This window comes from Lepisosteus oculatus, chromosome 3, assembly GCF_040954835.1.
Source record: "Lepisosteus oculatus isolate fLepOcu1 chromosome 3, fLepOcu1.hap2, whole genome shotgun sequence".
NCBI lineage: Eukaryota > Metazoa > Chordata > Actinopteri > Semionotiformes > Lepisosteidae > Lepisosteus > Lepisosteus oculatus.
In genome coordinates, this window is record NC_090698.1 from 30,659,525 (window position 1) to 30,683,030 (window position 23,506).

The 23,506-nt window shown below is 34.8% G+C and overlaps 2 protein-coding genes across 5 annotated transcripts in view; one reads left to right on the plus strand and one right to left on the minus strand.

Moving 5' to 3' along the window:
• Positions 1-826: 826 nt before the first annotated feature.
• On the minus strand, positions 827-5,509 carry tdgf1 (teratocarcinoma-derived growth factor 1). Its single transcript, XM_015337015.2, has 6 exons — positions 5,332-5,509; positions 5,158-5,207; positions 4,837-4,989; positions 4,135-4,249; positions 3,918-4,027; positions 827-3,233 (listed from the first exon to the last, which is right to left on the minus strand). Exons 1-6 carry the CDS (start codon positions 5,352-5,354, stop codon positions 3,133-3,135), a joined length of 552 nt encoding a protein of 183 aa, XP_015192501.1. The 5' UTR covers positions 5,355-5,509; the 3' UTR covers positions 827-3,132.
• A 13,346-nt stretch (positions 5,510-18,855) lies between these two features.
• Positions 18,856-23,506, plus strand: part of lrrc2 (leucine rich repeat containing 2) — a 29,953-nt gene continuing 25,302 nt past the window's right edge. For 2 of the 4 annotated variants that reach the window (XM_015336858.2, XM_015336863.2), the window contains exons 1-2: positions 18,856-19,008; positions 21,596-21,743. In XM_015336858.2, the coding sequence (XP_015192344.1) occupies positions 21,619-21,743 (125 nt within the window). In that variant the 5' untranslated portion in view covers positions 18,856-19,008; positions 21,596-21,618. Of the gene's footprint in view, positions 19,009-20,659; positions 20,718-21,595; positions 21,744-23,506 lie in introns of all 4 variants that reach the window. The other 2 variants (XM_015336852.2, XM_015336843.2) reach the window with 2 other exon arrangements.

The window sequence follows — 23,506 nt, forward strand, 5'->3', positions numbered from 1 at the left end:
GACTAGAAAAAGATGAACTTAGTGCTTTCCCTTTCCTTTATCAGGTTTTCCAGATCAGCAGAGACTTCAGCAATTTTGTAGTTACTAACCAGTAGTCACTCCGCACCTCTGTGTTGATGATGCAGGGATTAAGTCTTTAACCCTTATTAGTCCCTTAGCATCTGCAGTAGAACTATATATAGCTGAGGAAAATTTGTGAACCAAGCCTTCTCACAAGAAACTAGGTATACAAACAATTTTTACTTAAAATGAATGCAGTGTGATTTAATAAACTTGAACATATTTTGCATTTAATTTTCTCTCTAGTGATATTCACTATAAAAGTGTATCATAGATTACAGCATGACATTGTTATACTGACAGAGAAAATATATCAAACATTAACATTTTATTTTAAAAACAGTATTAAGGAATCTAATGACATTCATAATTGGCATAAAAGTAACACAGTAGTGCACAAAGTGGGAAAATGTAGCAACAGATCAGTTACAGAAGCAGAAAATGACTGAATGTAAATGCTGCAGTTGTAAGTTGTAGACTTATTTGACATCCCATTTCAATGTGTTACTGAATCAAAACACCAACACCCAGACAAGTCAGCAACAAATTTGATATCCTGGACTGCCCTTCACATTAATCTGACCTGAATCCAACTGAAATACTATTAGATCTGAAGGAAACTGAATACTGGGCATCTATTTTAATGTACTCTATATTAAAAAATAAACTGAAAGAAATACAATAACCATTCATCCACAACTATAAAATGTTTGCATGCTCCAAAAAAGTTGTTAAATGCAAAAGCATGGATATTCTACTTTATGCACAGTTTTTACAGTTTGGTTTTATTTTAGGATTGTTCACATGCATAAACATTGATTTTTGTTGCACAGCATATGTGAACAAATACCCCCCTTTTCTCAAACAGCTTAGTTGTCCTATCTTGCCAAATTCTTAGATATGCACAGGAACTGAACTGTGAGCTGCATGTTACTTTGATTTTTTTGTTGCATTTCAGTGACTAAACAGACCACTAATGTTTCAGGAAGCTGCTTCAACAGGGCATTGCAGATCACTGCAGGAAACCAGGGATGTATCAGTACATATCAAGTACTTTTGGCAACTGTTTGCATAAAGAGTCTAAATAGTCTTCATTTCCATTAGAAAAGAACACTGCAGACACCTCTGTTTTGTTTACCTCAGCATTCCTCTAGAAATCCATATTAGGAATAATCTTTAGGTGCATATATTGGAAGCTATATTCAGACAACAGAGTTTATTTTAATGTACCATTAAACGTACACTGCTTTGTAACATTAACCAGTGTCAAATTTACTCTGTTCTCATTTTATTTTAAAACAAGGCAGTAGTAGATTAAAGGTCAGTATAAGACAATGACTGAATTCATACAAGGATTCAGTTCAAAATAATCTAAAATCTTGCTTTATAATGTGTTCTCAACTAAAATGCCAGGTTGTTAATTTTGGTTTACTGAAAACACTCAAAGACTTGAACTACAAAAATACTTTTCATGTATTGTCCACAGATACAACTGTGTTAAGATGCACACTTCATTACCTGCTTCCAGTATCAATTCAACACGCATCATTGCCATTATTTAGCTGAATAAAACTCTTAAACCAATTAAATCTATGTTCATTAAATGTGATATTTTACAATGTATAATTAACACACAAAATTAAAAGATCAGACAATAGAACTTTTAAATGTGGTATATTAAAAAACAAATCTACATTGCTCATGGCTGGAATAATTAAGCTATTCTAAAACTGAAGCATAGCCAAAGCTTGTGATTTAAACTGGTTTCACAGCTTTGCTAACTAAATAAGAATAAAGTAACAAAAAAAGCTTCCAAAGCACTTTATTTTAACTTTTACCACTCCAGGGTATGAATTATACTACAAGATTATCAGTAAACTATTAGCCAGTTTAATTGTGCCTCTTAGATAAGAGGTTTGATATAGCCAATAGCATAGGAGTCGTTTCACTAATAATAACAATGCTTGCCAAAGACTGGGGGTCATTCAAGCTTTATCAGACTTACTCCCTTTCCCCACTGATAGCAAGTGAAAAAGAATGTTTGAGTTACAACTACATTTTAACATTAAGCAGAGCTCAATGTGCATTGCTTAATTTAATTTGCCTTCTTTGGAAATAAGTGGAAAAGGGAGATGTTGTTTGGAGGGAGTATGAATGAAACATTAAATAACTTAATTTTGCCACACCAGCATTGCTCTGTAAATGTATTTCATGAAGAGCTACAAATATAGCTGGGAGCACTGAACAGACTAATCAGCTAACAAATGGATAGATTACTTATTCTATTGTAAATTCCAAATTTGCTGCTGCTTAAAGGCAGTTCTGTTATGGTTAAAAGCAGAAACCTTGGTAAACAGGGGACATCTACCACCAATGCTTGCAATTCTCAACTGGCAGTGGGTTTATGGGCTTATGTATGATTAAATAAAGACCTCAGAGCATTCCTTAACCTTAGAAAAGGTATGTTGGTTCCTGGGCTTTTAAAGTAAAGTGCTTGGGTCTTTTATAATTTATATTATGAATAATTTATAAATAGGTCACAGGTACTTATCACTATTAACAGTTTTGTTTGCAGTTTTAAAGCAATACTTTTATTCAAAAGTAAAAATACACAAGAAGCAGGCTGCCTTAAACATCTTAATGATTTATCATATTTGCAGAGAAAGACACTAAAGCAAATGTAGTACTGATGATATACTTGACTGTTGTGTGTATACCATTTTGTTAGGCAAAATACTTCCTGGAATGTCTGCTAACTGTTATACATGTTGAATCGTGTTATTCATGACATTTAAAATTTTGGAATTAAAAACTGCAAAAAAATCTGTTAAAGTTAAACACTTAAACCCCCCAAAAATAAAACCATCTTATTTACAGATATGTTTTTCCACACAATGGAAATTTTGTCTTTCACTGGAAGAAAGGTGAATTTCAATATTACCTAACTGATCAAAATACAAATATTGTAAATGGTATTGCTTCCCTGCGTTTTAGATACGCTTCTTTGATTATAAGGGACAGGGGAGATGAGAGTCATCAAACTAAGGCAATTTCAACACAGAAATTGCAAGGTCAAATGAGAATATGCATCAGTAATCCTAGAAATACAATGTACATGGACATCAGTATGCTGCAACCTTTTGAACGGAACCACAAGACATCCTCCGTTTCATCTGAAAGAGAAAAAGAATTTCAGCCGTTGTGGCCATTGTGTTTTGAACAGTGAAACAACCACACAGATAAATGAATATGAAGAGAGTGCAATCGTGAAAGAAAGCTTATGGTCATCACCAGGCTTCCATTCTCTTGGTTAGAGAGGTGTGAACAACAGCTTTTCGACTCTTTTCACAGTGAGACAAGGAAACTACAGTACTACTCAGGAAACAGTCCTCCAGTAAGTATCTCAGGTTTTTACTAATGCTAATAAGGATGTTGAGAGGTGTAGTATGTGCATATAACAGAACAGCACATACACAAAGGTAATCACATCAATACAACATGCAACTTGCATTTCTAAGCCTTAATTGGTTAAAAGGCCATGGTTAGTGGCTCCAGCTCCCAAAGGTTGTTAGACTTGACATTAGAACAAAACCATTGTTAAAATGGATAAGTTAGCATAATAATGTAAGACTCTGTTGTAGCCATAGGTTCATGGAAGAAATTTCTTTAAAAATAGAGACATATTTACAACCCATTTTACAAATGAATGTTTGAACAACCACTACAAAAATCAGTTCTTGATTTAAACCTTTGAGACAAAGTCAGCTCGAAATCTCTTTATGCGAAATGGATTATATTTTCATAAAAATGCATCTTATCACTTCTAAAGATCTACAAGAATGGGGAATTCTACATACCACAGCCATCCTGGAACACAAGTGGAAAGCAGTGAAGAACTCCATACATACACCGGCAATATGAGCAACCTTTCTGTATCCATTCTCCATGAGGAATGATGCCACAGTTCCTGAAAATAAACGTGTTGCTTTAAGTGGGGAATAACTTGTGAAAATCTATAAACATTATTTAGTGTAACAGAAAATTTAATGTTGAAAGGATTCAAGATAACTTTACTTGGTACGTTCATCATATTCACATCTTCTGCCCTTGAAATGCTTTGGGCAAGCACAAAAGCTTCCAAGAATACAGGTACCCCCATTTTCACAACAAGTTCTACTCAGCTGTGCACCTTTACAGGGAAGAAGAAAAAACTCCAATTAAAATCAGAATTTACACTGTGGACTGAATAAACAGATAAAAGACATCTATACCAAGGGTGATCAGATGGAACACTTTCCACAACACCTGACCCCAAAGAACATTTGCAGCAATATAAACAAATAAATAAAGATATATTAGGTGCAAATTTTCTTTAAGCATGACTGCATTTTTTCCCCTCTTTCCTGCCTGGGTTTAAAGTCTTCAAATCGGAGGCTAATAAAAGCTAACAGCCTGATTGTTTGTTTAGGTAAGTCTGTTCTGTTTTTTTGGGGATTAAATGGAAGACCACAGGGAGAGAACAGTACACAATATGGCCTTAGAAAACAAAACTCACACATCAATAAGCTCAGCTGAGGTCAAGTTTATGAACCTTCCAATGCGATTTCCCCCAAATTGTAGCTACAACTTTTTTTAAAACCAATATAAATTATAATCAAAATACAGGATATTTATTCATTTCAATTAAAAGAGAATGTATGCAGTTCAATATGAGGCCGTGCTAGTTCTGGTTGATTGTTACTTTTACATTTATAAATCATATGAAGAAAAACGTACTTCCAGTTAGGCCAACAAACGGCACAACAGAATCAGGATCTCGTTTCTTCAGTCTCTCCGGCTGAACATTCATTTCAGTAAACCGTTTAAGATTTTCTTCGTTTTGCGCATTATTTTCAGGTTTAGATGCATCACACTCCTGCTCATCACAACCTGCAAATAATTATGACGGTAAAGTTGTAGTTAAGGGACAGTTTAAAAACACTAGAAATAGGTAACACTGTAAGAATAGGCCCGAGATTATTACCTGGCTAAATACTTAAAACGATTAGGTACTTCCAAGAATATATTAAAGAATGTGACTCGAATGCAATCACGTACCTAATCCAAAACGAACAGTCTGAAAGGTAACCACCAGGGAAATAACAATTCTGAAAACAGTAAAAACACAACGCCAGTTATTAGCAGGAACAGACCTCAATAAAAACGGTTCAAAACTTGAATTAAACATTGCAGGCAAACAATGTTGATATTTAAATTCAAATGATAAATTACCTGAAGCGGCTTGCAAATTTCATTTTAAAATGTTCCGAGGACGAAAATTAGTATATTATTTTATCTCCTGTGTAAAATAAAGGCGTTATATAGAAGAAGTCTAGATGCTAGTTTAACTGGATGACTTCTAACATATCACTCCCCACTGCCTCCTGCACTTTAAGCTTAAGTGAACCCACCTTGTCCCTTAAACAGTCCCACATATGACAGCCAATTAGCACCTATCAACCCTGCCTCCGCTCCTGAACCAACAGAAATTCACACCCCGCTTGAAGAAACTAGTGATGCAAACTCTTGTTAAAATAATGTACCCGCCCCTCTCTCCATTTGAAACAATAAAATGCAACCAAGTTTAACAGATAAAAGTACTCTCCACGTTACCTACTGTATATTTAACACAGGTTATGCTTAATGTGTAAGTTTTAGGTATTTTTAAGGGGATACAAAGTTAATTCAGTTACAATGTGTTTATCTTTATTATTTCTGTTGTGACATGGTTGGAGGAGTCCTTTTCATTCATTTATACGAATGTATACGAATTGTAATTTACAGTAAACTAGTATAGAACGTCATTGCTAAAATAACTTTTGTTATTGTAGGTCTTGCCCAAGGGTTGAACTGCAAGACTATTGTTTAAGCAGTAGTATTTAAAAGCTACATTTTTATCATAATCAATTTTACCTACATATATATATATATTTGTCAAATGTAGCTGCTACAGAAAATAGGCACCACAGAACATTACTGCTTTTGCTCTGGCTGTTACCTAAATGGATTAATTGATCCAGTTAATTTTGTATCCACAATGTTTAACTTCTTTCCTAGGCTAAAACAGTGAATGACTTGCAATGTTGTGTCTCCTGAGATATTCTGCATTCTTAACGTATCTGGTTGGTCAAAATACAAATATTGGATCCGAGGCCTAAAAAAAATTTAACAATAATAAAGATTTAAGGATTATGTTTGAATTAGATTTTTATTTTTTCTCTCTGTGTACTGCAGGATTCCTGTTCCGGGGAATACATTTAGGTTTTAAGTAATAAAACACATGGGAATATTGGTTTAATCTGTGCTGTAATCATATGTACAGTGTATCTGTAGAGAAAGAGAGCTCACGTAAGTTAAATTTCAAGAAAGGAATAGCACAACAAGTTTGATAAACTGGCATGTCTCCATCAAGCGAATATGTGAGTGATATGCACTTTTTTGGTTTTAATGTTATTTAAAAAAATATTACTATTCCTTCCATTTAACTTCTGTCACAGAGTACTCTAAAGTATTACATGTAGGAGGGGACCTACTTCAAACATACCCAGTACACATCAGATTAGATGGAGAAGTGAGGAATTTATTTACTATTTTAAGTAATGGGAAAAGTAAGCCAGATTTTGTGAGTACAAAATTGAATTTTGGATGTACATCAGGGTTAACACTCTTACTCCTATAAAGAAAGATATGGGAGTGTAAAAAAGTACTAAGAAATTCAGATGTCTCTGTTAACAATCCAGTGAAAATGGTTTGTAAATTATTTCCCCGAGGAAAAAGACCTGAATATCAAAAAAGAAAATAAAAAAGTCCGTCCTGTTCAATATGCACAAACTTTGTTTGATTATTGATGGTCATGGAATCAGTCCAAATACTTAGTTTAGTAATCTTGGAGTCGTTACTCATATCATGTTAATAAGTGTTGTGTATGATTTTTTCATCTCTGTAGCATTGTGTGCATCTGTATACATGTCTCACACAATGCTTCCCATACAACTAATACTTTTGTCTTTTCCAGGCTTGATAATTGCAAATGAATGCTGTGCTTGCATTATCTTAACACATTTAGTGCTCAGCTTCTTGGGTTTCAACCCATAACAAAATGCATGAGCGTATATCATCTATTTTATCTTAAATCAGATAGTACTTTGAAATCTAGTCTTCAAACTTACTTACAGTATATGCTCTAGCTTTGAATTACGTTTAGTTCACTGTTTTAGTTTGTGCTTTAATGTTTCAATCTATATAGACTTGTGACCTCTGTTTGACTGTTTTATTTAGCATTGCCTTGAGATGATGTACCATGAAAGGCCCAGTATAGAATAAAGGGTGTTAAAAAAGTAATCTGTAGCTTACGTATCGTTCATTTCTGCACTGACTAGACCCAACCTTGTTTAACTAGTCTGAAGTCTGATGAGATCAGAAGGTGATAATGCTGCTGTTACATGTGTATTCTTCTTTCAGACTCATGTAAATGACATTTGATTTCCCCAGACTAACAAACCACTGAAGTGGCTTCAGGATACCATTAAAAGTCCATATTGTTACCTTCATATGCTTCTTAACAACTAAAAGCAGTTATGAATAAATGTATTGAAACTACTGTATACAAGTTTATAGGTGTGTTTGCTCTGAGTCACTGGGCAGTCATAGATAGTGGTGTTCAAAGGAACTTTTCATTGTTGTTTTATGTATGACCTTATGCATATGTGGGCTATCCCTCACCAATATCTATGGAGGTGGCCCAATAAACTCACTCTCCAGGTTGCAATAACCCAGACCAGGATCACTGGTCCTATCCACACTTCATGCATTACTTTTTTACACTAGGCAAAGGGTTATACAAGAAAGTCATAACTCCTGCATTTTGTCAATACTTCAAGCAAAGGCAGTTTTCTTTCCCAGTGATAGGACCCTTTACTTTCACGAAGTGTACTTTTTATCCATTTTGCTAATACATGATCACACACTGAATATAAATCCTACAGTATATGTTCTGTTCAATCTAGTGATCTTGCTGTCATTTTTTAAAATCATAATTTAATAATAGTTTCTGCCGTATATCAGAAGATTAGCAAGATTACATTTCTTGCATGCTTTCATCACTGTAATTTTGATCTCATTTATATTTTGTGACTTCTGCATTTATAAATCTACTTATTAATAGATAGCACAAACATTAAAGAAAACATCACAGTTCTAATACCCTTCACTATTTTATACTACCACATATCATTGCAGATTCTGATTGTCTTGAATCCATCATGAAACAGCTTGATAAGACTGTGAGATAAATACACTACTAATAACTACACAAACAAAGTACATTTCTTGTCATCTTTAATTCTGCTAGGATTATGTCTTTGTTTCAGATGTTTAAATTAAACAATATGTAATATCAAAGGCCATTTTGTCTTTTTAAATTGATTTAACCCCTGAAGAGATAGTTGCAAGAATAAGCCTCATATCTCATACATATTTCGTTTTATAAATACTTTGTGTCACGATTATAGTCCCTCCCCCTTAAGGGCGCTCCGGCTTTTTCACTTCGGACTTGATTTTGTGCACCTGCCCCCTGTTCCAGACTCCTTCCAGCCCACCTTAAAAGCCAGACACCCACTCTGTTCCGGGCTCTGCATTGGTTCCCACACCAAGCGAGTCCAGGATCTGAGCGTCTGGTCCCATTCCCCCTTTTTCCCCCAGACCCTTCACTGGATCCCGCTCCGGTTTTTAATCCTGTCTGTCCTCATCTCGGATGGTCTGCCCGGCTTTGGACCTTTTGCCTCCCTTTTGGATTTCCCTTTGGACTCATTGTTTGCCCCAGACTCACCCCCCTGGACACCTGCACACTATGGACACGCCTGTTTACATTCCTGTTTACATTCCAGACTCCCGCATGCTTTTTTTCCCCGTGTTTTCCTCACTCATCCCTAGATTGTGTTGTCTGCATAGGGTCCAGAAAGAACACTTTCATGACACTTTGACTCTACATATATAACCACAACATCATATATTACAGTTTGGGTCATTTATCTGAAAGGAACGATGCATGCAACACACTGCAAGGGATGCTATAAATTGCATTAATTGTACTAAGAAAATAATTCAAAAGCCAATAAATAAATATGTAAAATATAATCTTTGATTTTACATTAAATATCATTATCATGTTCAATGTTATTAATCACCTACTGGATGAGGAACTCCCTGGTACGTTTTACCAAGAGAAAAGCATAACATTTTTCAACCATCCTCATCCAACTTTGTCCAACAAATATATTCTTGGTATTTCCATGGTTAAACAATAATTTATCATAATAATCGCTTACACTTATATAGTGCTTTTCTGGACACTCCACCCAAAGTGCTTTACAGGTAATGGGGACTCCCCTCCACCACCACCAATGTGCAGCATCCACCTGGATGATGTGACAGCAGCCATAGTGCGCCAGAACGCTCACCACACATCAGCTATTAGTGGGAAGGAAAACAGAGTAATGAAGCCAATTCATAGATAGGATTCCAATGATTCCATTGATTCTATTCATTTTCTGGACGTCCACAAATGTGAGTAATTAGCAACTGTAATTAAAGTACTTTAGACATGCTTTCTATAAATTCAATCCATCAATTTTCTAACTGCTTTATCCAATACAGGGTCGTGGAGTGGAGAGGAGAGGAGTGGGAGACTATCCCAGCAAACAATAGGCACAAGGCAGGTTAAAACCTAGATTTGATGCCAGTCCATTGCACGCTAGACAGACACAAACACACTCACACTATGGCCAATATTACCAGAAGCCAATTAACCTACCAGTATGTCTTTGGACCGTGGAAAGAAACCTGAGCACCCAGAGGAAACCCAAAGGAGCACAAAAGGAACATACAAAAGCCACGCAGGTAACATTCCAGCTCTGGAATTGAGCCCAGAGCCCCAGCATTTTGAATCAGCAATGCTAATCACCAAACTATCACTTCAAAAGCATTATTTTTTCTTTTGAATTTATATTACAGCTGTATTTTAAGAAATAATGTTAGGATACCCACTGCTTACTCTTTCAAACATAGTCTAAATTAAATATCCAAGGAAAGATAATACCATTTATAAAGGTCCCCTTAGGTAATTAATATATTTTACAAGAAAGTAGATTGTTCATATTGTTTTTCATAAAATATGTGCATTGTTTATTGTTTTTCTGCATGCCAGCCAGGCTGTTGTAGTTTGTAGAAGATTGAAGCTGTTACTTAAAATAGCAGCAAAAAGCCTAGATATCCCAAAGAAAGCAGAAGCAGAATCTAGGTACCTACAGAGCATAGTTCCTGTAGCGGACTGTAGTGACATTGCTTGTATTTTGCTGATGACTTCTCACATTATAGTATCAGATGATCAGAATTAAAAATCAATGATCAGTGTGAAAAGAAACTTGTAGAAAGTAAAACACAATCCATGTCTGTAGCAGACGACCTAATGTAAAATGATAAAGGTATAAAATGATAAAGGTAGAGGAGATTATTAAATGTTGAATATTGCAGCAGGTGCCATGGTTTTCCAGTGTTTAGCATTGTTTACTCGCAATCCTAGGGCTCTGGGTTCAATTCCAGACCTGAGGCAGTATCTACATGGAGTTTGTATGGTCTCTGTGTGTGCTCAGGTTTCTTCCAAAGACAATCCAAAGATATACTGGTAGGTTTATTGGCATTTGGGAAAATTGGCCCTGGTGTGTGTGTGAATTTCTGTGTTTTTATACTGTTTATACAGTTTTTATACTGTAACATAACATTATTATTTCAGCAATAAACAAAATATGGTCCTATGATGTTTAATGAAAACGTTAAGAAAACAATTTAATGCACAAATAAAATTTCCCATCAGGTTTCAGTTTTCCCCACTTCCAAATCTCCATTGCAACCAAGACACGATTCTAATGCACAGTTGTTCAGTTGGTATACTTCAATTCCTTCATAATTTCACCTGCTTCTTTGGATATCATAAATAATTCACTGTATTGTGTAACATTATTAAACCCAGAAGGTTTGGTTTTAGGACTGTCTATTTCTCTTCGGCCTCCTCAGGAGCATGTTAGGTAGATGTGCTTGTGGTGCACCAAATCAATTGAAAGCAAATAAATTGAATGTTATTTTCTTATCCAAGTCCATGTAGCATCCATGTCTTAAAGTATGACTTTAGTTTCTTAATCATGAATCAAACCAGAAAATAAACTACACAATGTCTCTCTCAAACTACAAGGTGAGTCATCTTTAGCAAATTAGTTATACTGGATTTGTTTTCTGCTTTCCATGAACATTGTGATTTCTATTTCTATTTTTAGGTAATAAAGGTGGCTTTTTTTCAATGGGAATTTACCTAATGTTAAAATGCTATCTAAATAATTCAGATTTTTTGCAGAGCTTAGAAAATCTATCATATAATGTAGTAATAAAAATATATACTAATTGGATTTAATTAAACCACTTAAAATGTTTATGAAACATTATTTCAGCATCAAAATAACCAATAGTTAATTAAACAGTGATGGTCTCACTTATTACAAGAAGGAGATGATCTTGGTCATGAAGCAAATGGCAAACTGCTTCACAGCAGAAGAAAGAGAGAAATATACAATCATCCAGATGAGGTAACAGGTGAAATTAATGTTAAATGTTTTAAAGACACTTTGTTTTGGAACTGGTAATCAGCTTGGGTTCCCAGCTATCAATATGCAGAGATTGAAGAAGTTGAATTTGAATCTTAAAGTGGTATTTAGGCTTTTGTTTATGTTTAAGAGTTTTTGTCCAAGTTCAAAAAAGTTTTTATGGTAGGTAAATACTTAACTATATGGGAAATAGAGGGTTAGGTTCCCACATGTGGTTAGTGTTACCCTCAACGATATCTAGCAAAACATTCAGATTTATGCCTTTAACATTGAAATAATGTTATTATACTTCAACATATAAAGATTATAAAATATAATTAACAGTCAAATGGATGTTATTTAATTTAAATCCAAAGACATAAAAATGACAAAAGAACTGAAGTGACAAATTGGCATTTGTCATTGAAAGTTCACATGAAAGAATTGTATTAAACTTAATTTCCTCGTAGAGTGATTTTTTTTGTTTTGGTGGACACTCTTTTCCTTTCCAAAATTTCCAATTTTCCACTTTTTCTTACTACAATTTTTGAAAACCTAATTTTGGGGGTGTCCTGCCATCAGTCTGATGCAGAGGCAAATGTTTCTTTTGTGGGACTGTCCCCTTCACCTTTTGTCGGGGGACAGCACTCGTAAAACTGAAAATAGTTAAGACAGCACTGAAATCACACGTGTATACTAATGTGAAAAATACTCAACAAAACGTCTGGCTGGGTGGAGAGACAAGTGGTGATCAAGGGAGATATATGAGGGAGGGAAGATGAGAGAATGGAAAATTTTAAAAAGCCTTGTGCTTTTTAAAGGTTTTTCATGGGCAAAACTGTTTATGTGTAAAGGTTTCCCAGTGATGAAAAGACTGGTATTCAATATGGAAACTGTGTATGAGTGAGTTCCATGGTTGGAAAACCCACGGTTGGCGAAGGAAGCATGAATTTTGCTTCACTCTGTAAATAAAAGAGCACTTTTTACCTTACCTCATAACAACAGCTTTGTGCATCTATTGTACCTCAACCTACCTATTGACATTCTTATTTATGACACTCTGTTCCAGGAGCAAGTAATATATTTGTTCTGATGTTCTGTATATATTGTACTGTTTGCATACATGAGATAATATAAAAAAGTCTAATGTGTAGAAATTATAGGGAGGACTTAATGACCATAAGTAACTGGGAGGAAATGAGAATGGAATGTACATAAACTTAACTACTTGGCTAAAATGATCCTGAAAAATACTTTAGTGGGAATGATGGACAAATTTGATGGTGTATGGCTGTGATTTCCCAATAACTAGATGAGTGACATTACTACATTCTAAATTCTTTCACTGTGTGAAATCTCTTTTTATTTGAGTTCTAACTCATTCAAAGCAGTACACACAACATTTCATGCTCCTTTGCTTTGAAATGATCATCAGTAATAGAAATGGTAGGTATGAGCTGTATTTTCAGACACCCATTCTCTTCCAATTTTCAGATTTTTTCCCACTAGGTCTTCCATTGAATTTCCTATTACTATCTGTTGGAACTTAAGTGAGAAAGCAATCAGTGAAGAACAATATCAAATGAACCATTCTTAAAATAGTGTTTTCATGTATGCAATTACAATTTAAGTTTATGTTTTGTTGCTTTTAAAATTGCATTTCATTTTACTTTTTCATCTTTGTTTGCTTTTAATTTAGATAATGACTTTTTATATAATGTGTGGGATAATGCTATATATGTAAAGTGCTTGTAAGACTGTGTACATTCAAGGTAAAGTTAGCCTCTTTCACTGATTGTTTTGTATGTTGGAATCAGGGTTTGTACTCTGAGATCAACAGTTAGATGATGTCAAAGGTGATTTACATCAACCTGCAGCAGGTAAAATTCAGCTTTGTAAATCTGACACCAGGTCAAGTTACCTGTCAAATATAGTACTTATAGGAAATAATGAGAGTGACAGAACAAGGAGAAAAGGAATCAAAGTTATTGATTTATCTATAAAAGAAAGCACAGAAGCATACAACACAGGCAATCAACACAAATTTCTTGAAACAGACAGATATAAATATAACTAACATTTTCTAAAGTTATGATAACTATCATAGACTGTTGTATTTTTGATTATGTCTGACAACAGAATATATATTTAGAAGGTAAGGACTAAGTGTCAAAGCCAAAAGTTGTTTCTAAAGAATATTAATTTATTTCTGATAGAATGGAGGAAAGACTGAAGCCTGAAGGAAAGTATTAGGTTGGGTGGTACTATTGATCAGTCCCGAAACCTAAAATAGCAGAATGCAGATCCTTACACAAGCTTAATAAATGATAAAAAGAGAGTAATAAGAGTAAGTGGAATGATTTCTTTAGTCTCCAGTTTAAAGCTTTCACAGGAGTTCAAAAAAAATAAAAGGTTACTCAGGATTATATAGTTCCAAACACATAGTAACCAGCATTCACTGTATATTGACTTTTCAGGAGAAAAGAGAAATATATTAATTTAACATGATAGGTAATCAGGGAACGTGGAGCAAGTTCAAGAAGCCAATGGCTTCTATGACACACCAGTCATTCCTATTTGCTCTCATTACACTATAGCTGGCTGTAACTTCAGCTCTAGTGTCTGTCCAACACAGCTATAAGTTATCAGGTCTGGAAGGTTATTAACTGCTTTCCCCCTTAACCTTTGTCTCTGTGTGACTTAGTTCTGTAGTTCTCTGCTCCCTATCCACTTAATTTGTGCATGGCTGTCTGTAGAAGTTTTTCCATAATTGCCGAGCTGCAGCGGAGCAGACTAATCCTGAATAAATTAGATAAATTTCTGTTGTGTAAACATTCACAAAAGCAGAAAGAAAGTCTTACTCACTTTAAGTCATAAGACCCATTCAAATAATACTTTAATGCATTAACACATAATGAAATATAAATTAAAACAATAATTCCATATTAAATAAAATATTTCAAATACAATCAATTTCTATAACATTTCATACATGATACATTTGGGATTGTCTTTAAATTGGCACCTAAGTTGATATAGTGATTGGTGTTTTGAAGCTCTGGGGTGGATTTACTGTTCCATTAAATGCAGAAATCACTGAGGCTTTTCATTAACAACATGAACAGAACACCAATCTAGAAACAGAAATAAATATTGTGTAACTGACCCACCCTTCACTAGAGTGATCTCAGGGATCTGTAGATAAAAAAATTCAATGGTTTTCAAACCATTCCAACCAAAAATCTTTTTTTTTTTCAATTTAACAACCACTAGCTCCATGTGGGACCTCTACGCAACTCAAATGAACCTGTGAACCATGTGACACTTAGCACTTATATGCACTTTTCGTTTATCCAATAATTTAATTACACTTAGTGACACTTAGTGAGCCCATTTAACAATGATTGGTCAGCAGCCATATCACCCTGCAATCCACAACTGGTGACCCACTGAAGTTAAGCAGGTGTGAGCCTTGCCCTGTATGGGAGACCTCCTGGAAGAGGTGTTCGGAGGGCCAGCAGGGGGCGCTCGCCCTGCAGTCTGTGTGGGTCCTAATGCCCTAGTACAGTGACGTGGGCACTATACTGTAATAAGGCACTGTCCTTCGAATGTAACATAAAACCAAGGTCATGACTCTCTGTGGTCATTAAAAATCCCAGGATGTTTCTCGAAAAGAGTAGGGGTGTAACTCGGTGCCCTGGCCAAATTTCCTATTTGGCCCTTACCAATCATGACCTCATAATAATCCCCATCTATGAATTGGCTTCATTACTCTGTTCTCCCCACTAATAGCAGGCGCCGTCCTTCGGATGAGACGTAAAACCGAGGTCCTGACTCTCTGTGGTCATTAAAATTCCCAGGGCATTTCTCGTGTAACCCCGGTGTCCTGGCCAAATTTCCCATTGGCCCTTACCAATCATGGCCTCCTAATAATCCCTATCTATGACCTGGCTCCATTATTCTGCTCTCCTCCACACTGATAACTGATGTGTGGTGAGCGTTCTGGTGCACTATGGCTGCCGTCGCATCATCCAGGTGGATGTTGCACATTGGTGGTGGTGGTGGAGGGAGTCCCCATTACCTTTAAAGCACTTTGAGTGGAGTGTCCAGAAAAGCACTATGTAAGTGTAAGCAATTATTATTATAAATCATAGAGGCCCTTTTATAGAAAAACCTAATTTCTAATAGAATTTTTTAAAACCCACATACACCATAACCTATTTTTATTTTTTATTTCAGTTGTTCTTGGTAGAACAAGGCAACACATTTGTTTTATCAAAAAAGGAGATCTCACCATTCATTATGAAGCTTAGTTCTCAGTACTGACACATGGAGTCCTGGATGGAAAGATTTACAGAGTTAGATAATCAAAGGATGATTTGAGAGACATATAGAAACATTTAAGGTTAAGATGGTAAGATAGAAGAGGGATTTAGATAGGAAAGAAGGTGCTCAGGAAAGGCAGACAAATAATGAAACTGACAGAGAAAAGTGCTGGAGGTTATAGGAAAAGGTAAAGGGTGAGTACTGTAAATATAAATATGAGTGGAGCTGGATAGATTCAGGAAAAAGGAGGAAACTGATAGAAAGCAGAAACAGAAAAAGGGAGAGGGTAAAATACTTATGTGGTTGAGACTGCACTTTCCAAGAAACATCAAGTCCAATTTCACAATAAAATCAATTTTCTTTTTTTATGAAAATAGGACATACTGTATAGTTTCACGTCTAATTTGTTTGTTCCATTGTGGCACTCTAATGGCTCAGACATGCCCTTATACACACACTCAATTAAACCTTATTATGTCTTTTATTTGCTCATCTTTAACCCAGGCACCTTTGAGAGTAGGACTGGGAGGTCCTGGAGTCAAAGTTATCAGGTGGGGATGATTTATCAACAAGAAGCAAAGGGTTTGCTATTTATAACCTTGGACAAGTGAAGCAGACAGATACTGCAGTTACAGACTTCACTCTAGAAGTGTTCCTCATCTGCTAAAGGCAGATTGCATCCATTGACTGACTGTCTGAGGTTCCATCTCCAGGCAGAGGCTGGTACTCACTGATTGTGGGCATAATGTCAGTTATGTCTGGGCTGCGTTTTACACAGGGCTTTTGGAGCACTTTCACTCATAAGGTTTAAAAAGATCTGAAAAAAAAGCAAATTAAAAAAAGATCAACTTAAAAACTGAACCCACAACAACCCGAAGTATTATGGAAAGAAAAACAACAAAAACTTACTGTCCTTCTACTGAAATAATTTTATTGAAATGGGAAAAGGCAGAAGTAAATTTACCAGACCTTTCACATAGTGGGCATTCTTATAATGAATGTACTCTATAAAGTACATTTGTAAGCAAAAGTTTGGGCACCATTGGCCAAATTACATGTTTTGTTGATTTTCTAAGTGAAGAGAAGTTAACACAACCTCTGCAGCGAACAAAATTAAACTTTACATATTTCTGCAAATTTTAATGTACAGTTACTATTTATTTGCTGAATTTAACAGCTTGAAAAAAAATAAAAGAGTAAATGTGACATGTCCAAAAGTTTGCTAAGTGTACTAAGTATCAGTCAGTACTTAGTAACACATCCTTTGGCAGAAATCAGAGCCTCCAAATGTTTCTTGTAGCCAGCTAACAGTCTTTATATTCTATATTTAGAATTTTTTCCCATTCTTCTTTGCAGAACATTTCTAGTTCAGAAATATTCTTGTCTGCACACTGTATCAGTTTAGTAGGAAGCTGCAGGCTATTGAAGGCTGAAAACACTGACTCTCAGTGACATCTAGTCGATGTTGGCTGACAAACCATGCTACTAGCTTTACTCACATTGAGCCCCTGACACCAACAACATGTCCAGACCGCTAATAAATGTACACATACAATCTTATTTTGAAACCCATCCATACATCAAGGACATGCTAACTAAATGGATACCCATAGCACCTCAGTGGAAACATTATACATAGGATTGATTATAGAGAATGCATACATTATCAAAATATATCTAAATAAATACTAGATCAAACATTATCTGATTAAAAGTTACCTCATGTACCCTAGAATATTTAGGTAAATGTGTTCTGTAACAGAGCATATTTTGAAAGTTAATAAAGCATGCAAGGCAGATAATCTTAAAAACATTTTTCTTGTTTCACCATTCTTCTGTAATCCTGAATATTTCTGATGTGTACATAATAACTACATCTATAGCAATAATTATATACTACTTATACTCAAGTGCCTTATTATTTAACACAAGCAAAGACTGTAAACTTTAAAATTAGAATATCCGCTAAACTTCTAGTTTAGGACTAGAAAGAAAACAGTGGATTGGGCTTCTTGGGTTTAATATTTCAAAGCGATACGAAATTTCTGATTATTTCATTTTTAAATTTCAGTATGAATAAAATATTTTATTTCTACAATTTCATTATACATGAAATGATCTTTTTAAAGTTGTCTTCATTTTTAATAAAAGAATAAAAGATTCCCCATTTAAACTAAAAATCTGATGTCCATCCATTTTTTAACTACTTCATCTGATACAGGGTCACAGGGGAGCCGAAGCCTATCACGCACACAGTTTTCCCAGATGCCAGTTACTCTAATGATATGTCTTTGGACTATAGGAGGAAATAGGAGCATCTGGAGGAAACCCACACTAACATGGAGAAAACATGCAGACTCAATGCATATAGCACCCTTACAGTTAAATCTAGGGCCCCAGGACTGTGAGCTAGCCACTTCTACCCTCATGCCATCCCACTTGGGATAACATTCACATATATTTTAAAAGTGCATTGAATAGGAAAATGATAGGTTTATAAAAACACTAAAGCATTTTTTCTTGAACAAGTCAGAGCAAAAATACAAAAGACAGTTTTATTTAAATTTGTTGTAAAATGCAACACAAAACATTAGTTAACACATTTACATATTATATTCAAAGCTATCTTTGGAAACACTCTACCAAACAATGGTCTGATTTAAAAATGGTTGCTTAACTGATATGACATATAAAATGGACGTGTACACACTGCAAGCTGCCCAGTGCTGCATACATATTTCAGATGCCATTTATGTCACACTGCCTACTACTATGGCAGGAGTCATATCACTAGTTTATAAAAATAGAACATTAAAATATCTCAGACTCTGGTCATACTGGGAATTTGAATAAGGTTGACTCATGGGGTTAAACTTGATCCATGACATTGTAAACAACTTGCTGAACTTCTGGGAAGTCTGAAAAGAGAAACGTCAAGCAAATACAATATTAGGTAGGTAGAATCTATTATATTTTTTCTGTTTTTGAAACCAGAATCCCATCTGCTTTCTAAAGATAACATATCTCACTGATTTTAGCTCTTTATATGCTTTGCTATTAGCTTTTTATTTAAGTTTATACATAGAATTATTTGCTTAAATGTATTTTAAATTAATTGATCAATGTCTTAATTTGATTCAATTGTTTTCTGTATCATGTTCAGAACAATTTAGTTTATTCTACTGTTTTGAATGATTGTGTACTATTGTTTGCAACACAATAAGTATGATCTTATGATCATCACATCTTAAAAATAGTTAGGAACTGGCAGTAATACTTTTAAACCATGTTAATTTGCTACCTGTTTACAAATATGAACCAAATAATTGCTTAATTTAGTACCATGAGCCTTGTGAAAGAAACAAAATAAAGAAAAGGCTTCTTCAAATTTTGTTTTATGAACAAATTGTGCACGACGAAAGATGCTTAGTCAAGCAAGCTCCTCTCAAAATCTTGGCAGTTTCATAAATTAGAGACTTTATTACCTAATAAAAACAGACCTTGAAGAAATCATTCTTTAAATGATGTGTTCACGGTGACCATAACATTTACAGACAAAAAAATCCAATTATAAAGGAGTGGAAAAGCATACTAGAATTTTATTTGAAACTAAAAAAGAAAACACTTTACACTGTGGGAGGTTCAGATTAAATAGACAACAAAGTTCAGTTTTTTGTTGATAATTAAGGAATGTTAAATTATGTATTCCTTGTTATTTTTATAACGTTGAGAAAGAAAACCTTTTTATTTTGCAGTCAGGCAAAAAGGTGTTATTTCATAACCAATGCTGAAATTGCAACAAGAATCACTAACTAATGTGGCAAGTAAAGCCTATCCCTAAATTGTCAGTTGCAAACTTTATATCCTCTCATCCTTATCATACAATAATTATCAACCATTTTCTAATCCATGTTGTTATTTCAAAGTGTCACCACAGCTAACAATAAAACCAATAAAGGTAGATAAAATACTCTTAAACCTTAAAACTTAGACTCTTATGACTGTTATATTGAGATTGAGACAATATCAACTGGTGATTCCATTGTCATCCTTAATCTTAAAATTGCTTTTGTGTAAATCTTAAAATTGCTGTTGTGTCACCTGCCCTTTATTTAGCATAATGTTGTGAACTATCATGTAAGACATTATTAACCTTGACAAATCTACTGAAGGTAGGAATAAACAATAAATACATCTTGAAAGGAGGCCCCGAGCTTGCTGGTTGAGATGATGAATTCTGTGTTAAGTGGATGGAATTGATAATTTCATGAGAGTGTTTCACAAAATAAAAGTAATCCATAAAAACAAAAAGTTCCAGAGATAGTTTATTGAATTGCACCATATTTAGTCTACATAGTCCTTATTTTGTTAGACATGCGTCCACGTCAAAGGTGTCTTGATCCTGCTCTGGTAAATTATTTTTGTTTGCTACTGTATGTGTGGCATGAATGCTTTCCTTATTGTAATCACTGTACAACTGTATGAGCAAAATTAGGGCTTGAGGAAGGATGTGGTAGAGTCAATGGACAATGTAAGAAAACTTTAAAAGGAAAGATACAAGAAGTGCAAAAGACCAGACTGAGTCTGAATGTGTGTGTGTGTAGGTGTGAACTGCCTCTTGGAGGAGCTGCAACAGCAAAACTCCACAGATCCATTGTCTGGGTGAGTGTATGTACAGTGCCCTTCATAAGTATAGTGACAGTGAAGTCAGAATTGCTATTGTTATGTTGTAGACTCAAGCAATTCTGATTTGGGATGAAAAGATGAAAATGAAGCAAAAGTAGCAAATTTCATCTTTTCACTTCTGGATATTTCTATGCGTACTGTATATGCTTTAATGTTTTACAATACTAGCAAGTTTAAGAATGTAGCAAAGAATGGTAAGATATCATACTACCTCATGTGGATAGTAGTACAAAGATATATTGTATAAATATAATGCTGTCAGAGTGATTTCATGTATTTACACATGGATTTTTATCATTAAAAGTATTAAATAAAAATTGTATCCCCATTGTTTGGTACCCTAAGAAGCTGCCAATGTTGCCTTTCCTTAAAGCCAACTGTGTGTGTATACTGTATATACTATATGTTAAATACTGTATATAATTATTAATTTTTAACTTTTTTCTTACACTGTTTTCATATACTATGAAATGTCCAATTATAGACAATCTATTTTAACATTTTAGTAATGACTAAATGTAAGTCATTAGTGTAAGTAATGACTTACACTAAAACTAAAATCTCTTATGAATAGCATCTATTTATGAGCAAGAAACATCTTTGTCTTTTATCTGTAATACGTTATGTCCATTTCTTATGGAATATTATCATTTTAATTATGGATTGGATATAATAATAATACCTTTTTATCATTGTTGGTGAATTTATAATCCAACTTGGTGCAACTAGACTAGAGTGTTTAAGATGAAATCTAAAACTATTAACTTGAGTAATAAAAAATTTTGTACATATGAACATATAAATGTATAATGTCACTTTATACTGTATGAATGTCACTTTATACTGTTTTACAGGAATAGAAATACTGAGTGTGGATATGGGTTCAGCAATAGTTGTGTATGACCTTGCACTAATACGGGAATTATGGGAATGCAGAGTGAGGAAATACAAGCAGCGACAGAAGAAAGAACAGGAGCGCTTGGAAAAAAGTGCACTAGCACAGTAAGAGCCCTGACAGTCTTTGTTTTATGTTTGGTCAAAGCTTTGCTTCACCCATCTTCTGAACCTTAAAAAGTAATTGATTTCAGATGAGTGTTTTGACAAACTTAATGTAGTAGTAAATTGCACCAGCATACTTAAAGCAATTTTGACATGTGCATTATCTGTTAAGGGTCCTAAAACATCTAATACTGATTAGATGATGTATATCCAAAACATGCATCCTTCTTCAGCTAGCTTTTCATCTAAGAAACTAGTGATAAGTTGGCAAAGTGCCTACCAATCTGCTGTTGCCTTTCTTCTATTTTGCTTTCTACCAACACAATTTTAAAACAGAGGGATTTCCTGTTACTCTGTTACTCATGAAAGCATAAGAACACATTTTGATGTTTTATTTTCAATATTAAGTAAATGAGAACAAGTTATTCATTCTGTAACGAACAGTTCTTTCCGGACCCTATGCGGACGACATAATCCAGGGTCGAGTGAGAATACACAAGGGAAAAAATGCATGCAGGAAGCAGGCAACAAAACAGGAGGGCGTGTCCATGAAGTGCTGGTGGTCGGGGGAGGTGTGTCCAAGACAAATGATCCAAAACAGAGTCCAATGCAAAATCCAGGAAAAGCAAAAGGTCCAAAGCTGGGCGGTCCATCCGAGACTGACGGTCAAAAATGGGAACTGGGTCGGAACCGGCAGGGGGAACAGGAACAGGAACAGAAACTTAAAAAGATAATGGAGCTAAGCGATTACAGGTCCTGGGCTCGCACGATACGGGAATCAATGCAGAGCCCCGAATAAAGTGAGCGCCTGGCTTTTAAGGAGAACTGAAAGGGGGTTCAAACAGGGAGCAGGTGCGGGTGATGAGTGGAAAACAAGGAAGGGGTCTAGGAACGTGACACATTCATTCATATCACAAACATATATTTCACAAAGTGCAATCCAATGAAAACCTGGATAATTTAATGTGTTTATTGCCATTTCCATGAATGTAGAATAATATTTTTCAGTTTAAGCTTATATTAATTTTAATGCAAATAGTTCTACCACTCTTATATTTATGATTTCAGTCATAATTGATTGAATCAAAACATTAGATGTCATAAGAAAACCAGACTGCTGCTTGAAATCAATGGTAGATCTGTAGAAGTTGCAATTTTCCAAATTTCCAGAATTTCCAAACCAATGATCAAAGACAGGGGTTGAAAGTTGACCCTTTACTCAGAAGAAGTGCTGTCTTCTGAATTCCATGCTGAAATGAATTTTTGAACACTTACAGTCAGAAATTAACAGAAGGGCACACAAAGAGTTTGTGGATGCTAAAAGTCAGGCAGTCTAGGGCTTTCAGTGATCCAGTAAAATACTTGCAAATGAAGCACGTTGAAGCCCATGTCAAAAGGGTCTTAGGGTTTTGAAAGTCCAACTGAACCAAACTGAGAAATAGGATACAGATAAAGAGCTGTGAGAAAGTATATCCTGAATAAAGTTAATACATATTTATCAACTGTAAATGTGTAAAGTAAAGCAGTAGTTGTGAGAGAGCTACCACAAAATGCTGCAGCTCAACAAATGATAAAAAATCAATATCATCTGTATTGTTTTATGTGACCCTGGCATTCAGAGCAATTCAGCAGGGATTATTGAGCATGAATCTTTTCTTAAAATAAAATCTTTTTTTTTGTCAACTTACTTTTATTTCCACTGGTATACTGCAAAAGAGAAAATCTAAAATTATTTATTTTTGTTCACAATCAATATGATTTGGCAT

Coding starts and splice junctions, on each gene's coding strand:
- tdgf1 (XM_015337015.2), bottom strand. CDS start 5,354: ATGAAATTTGCAAGCCGCTTCAG. Junction 4,990..5,157: donor GACTGTTCGTTTTGGATTAG/GTACGTGATTGC, acceptor AATTATTTGCAG/GTTGTGATGAGCAGGAGTGT. Junction 4,250..4,836: donor GTTTGTTGGCCTAACTGGAA/GTACGTTTTTCT, acceptor TTCCCTGTAAAG/GTGCACAGCTGAGTAGAACT.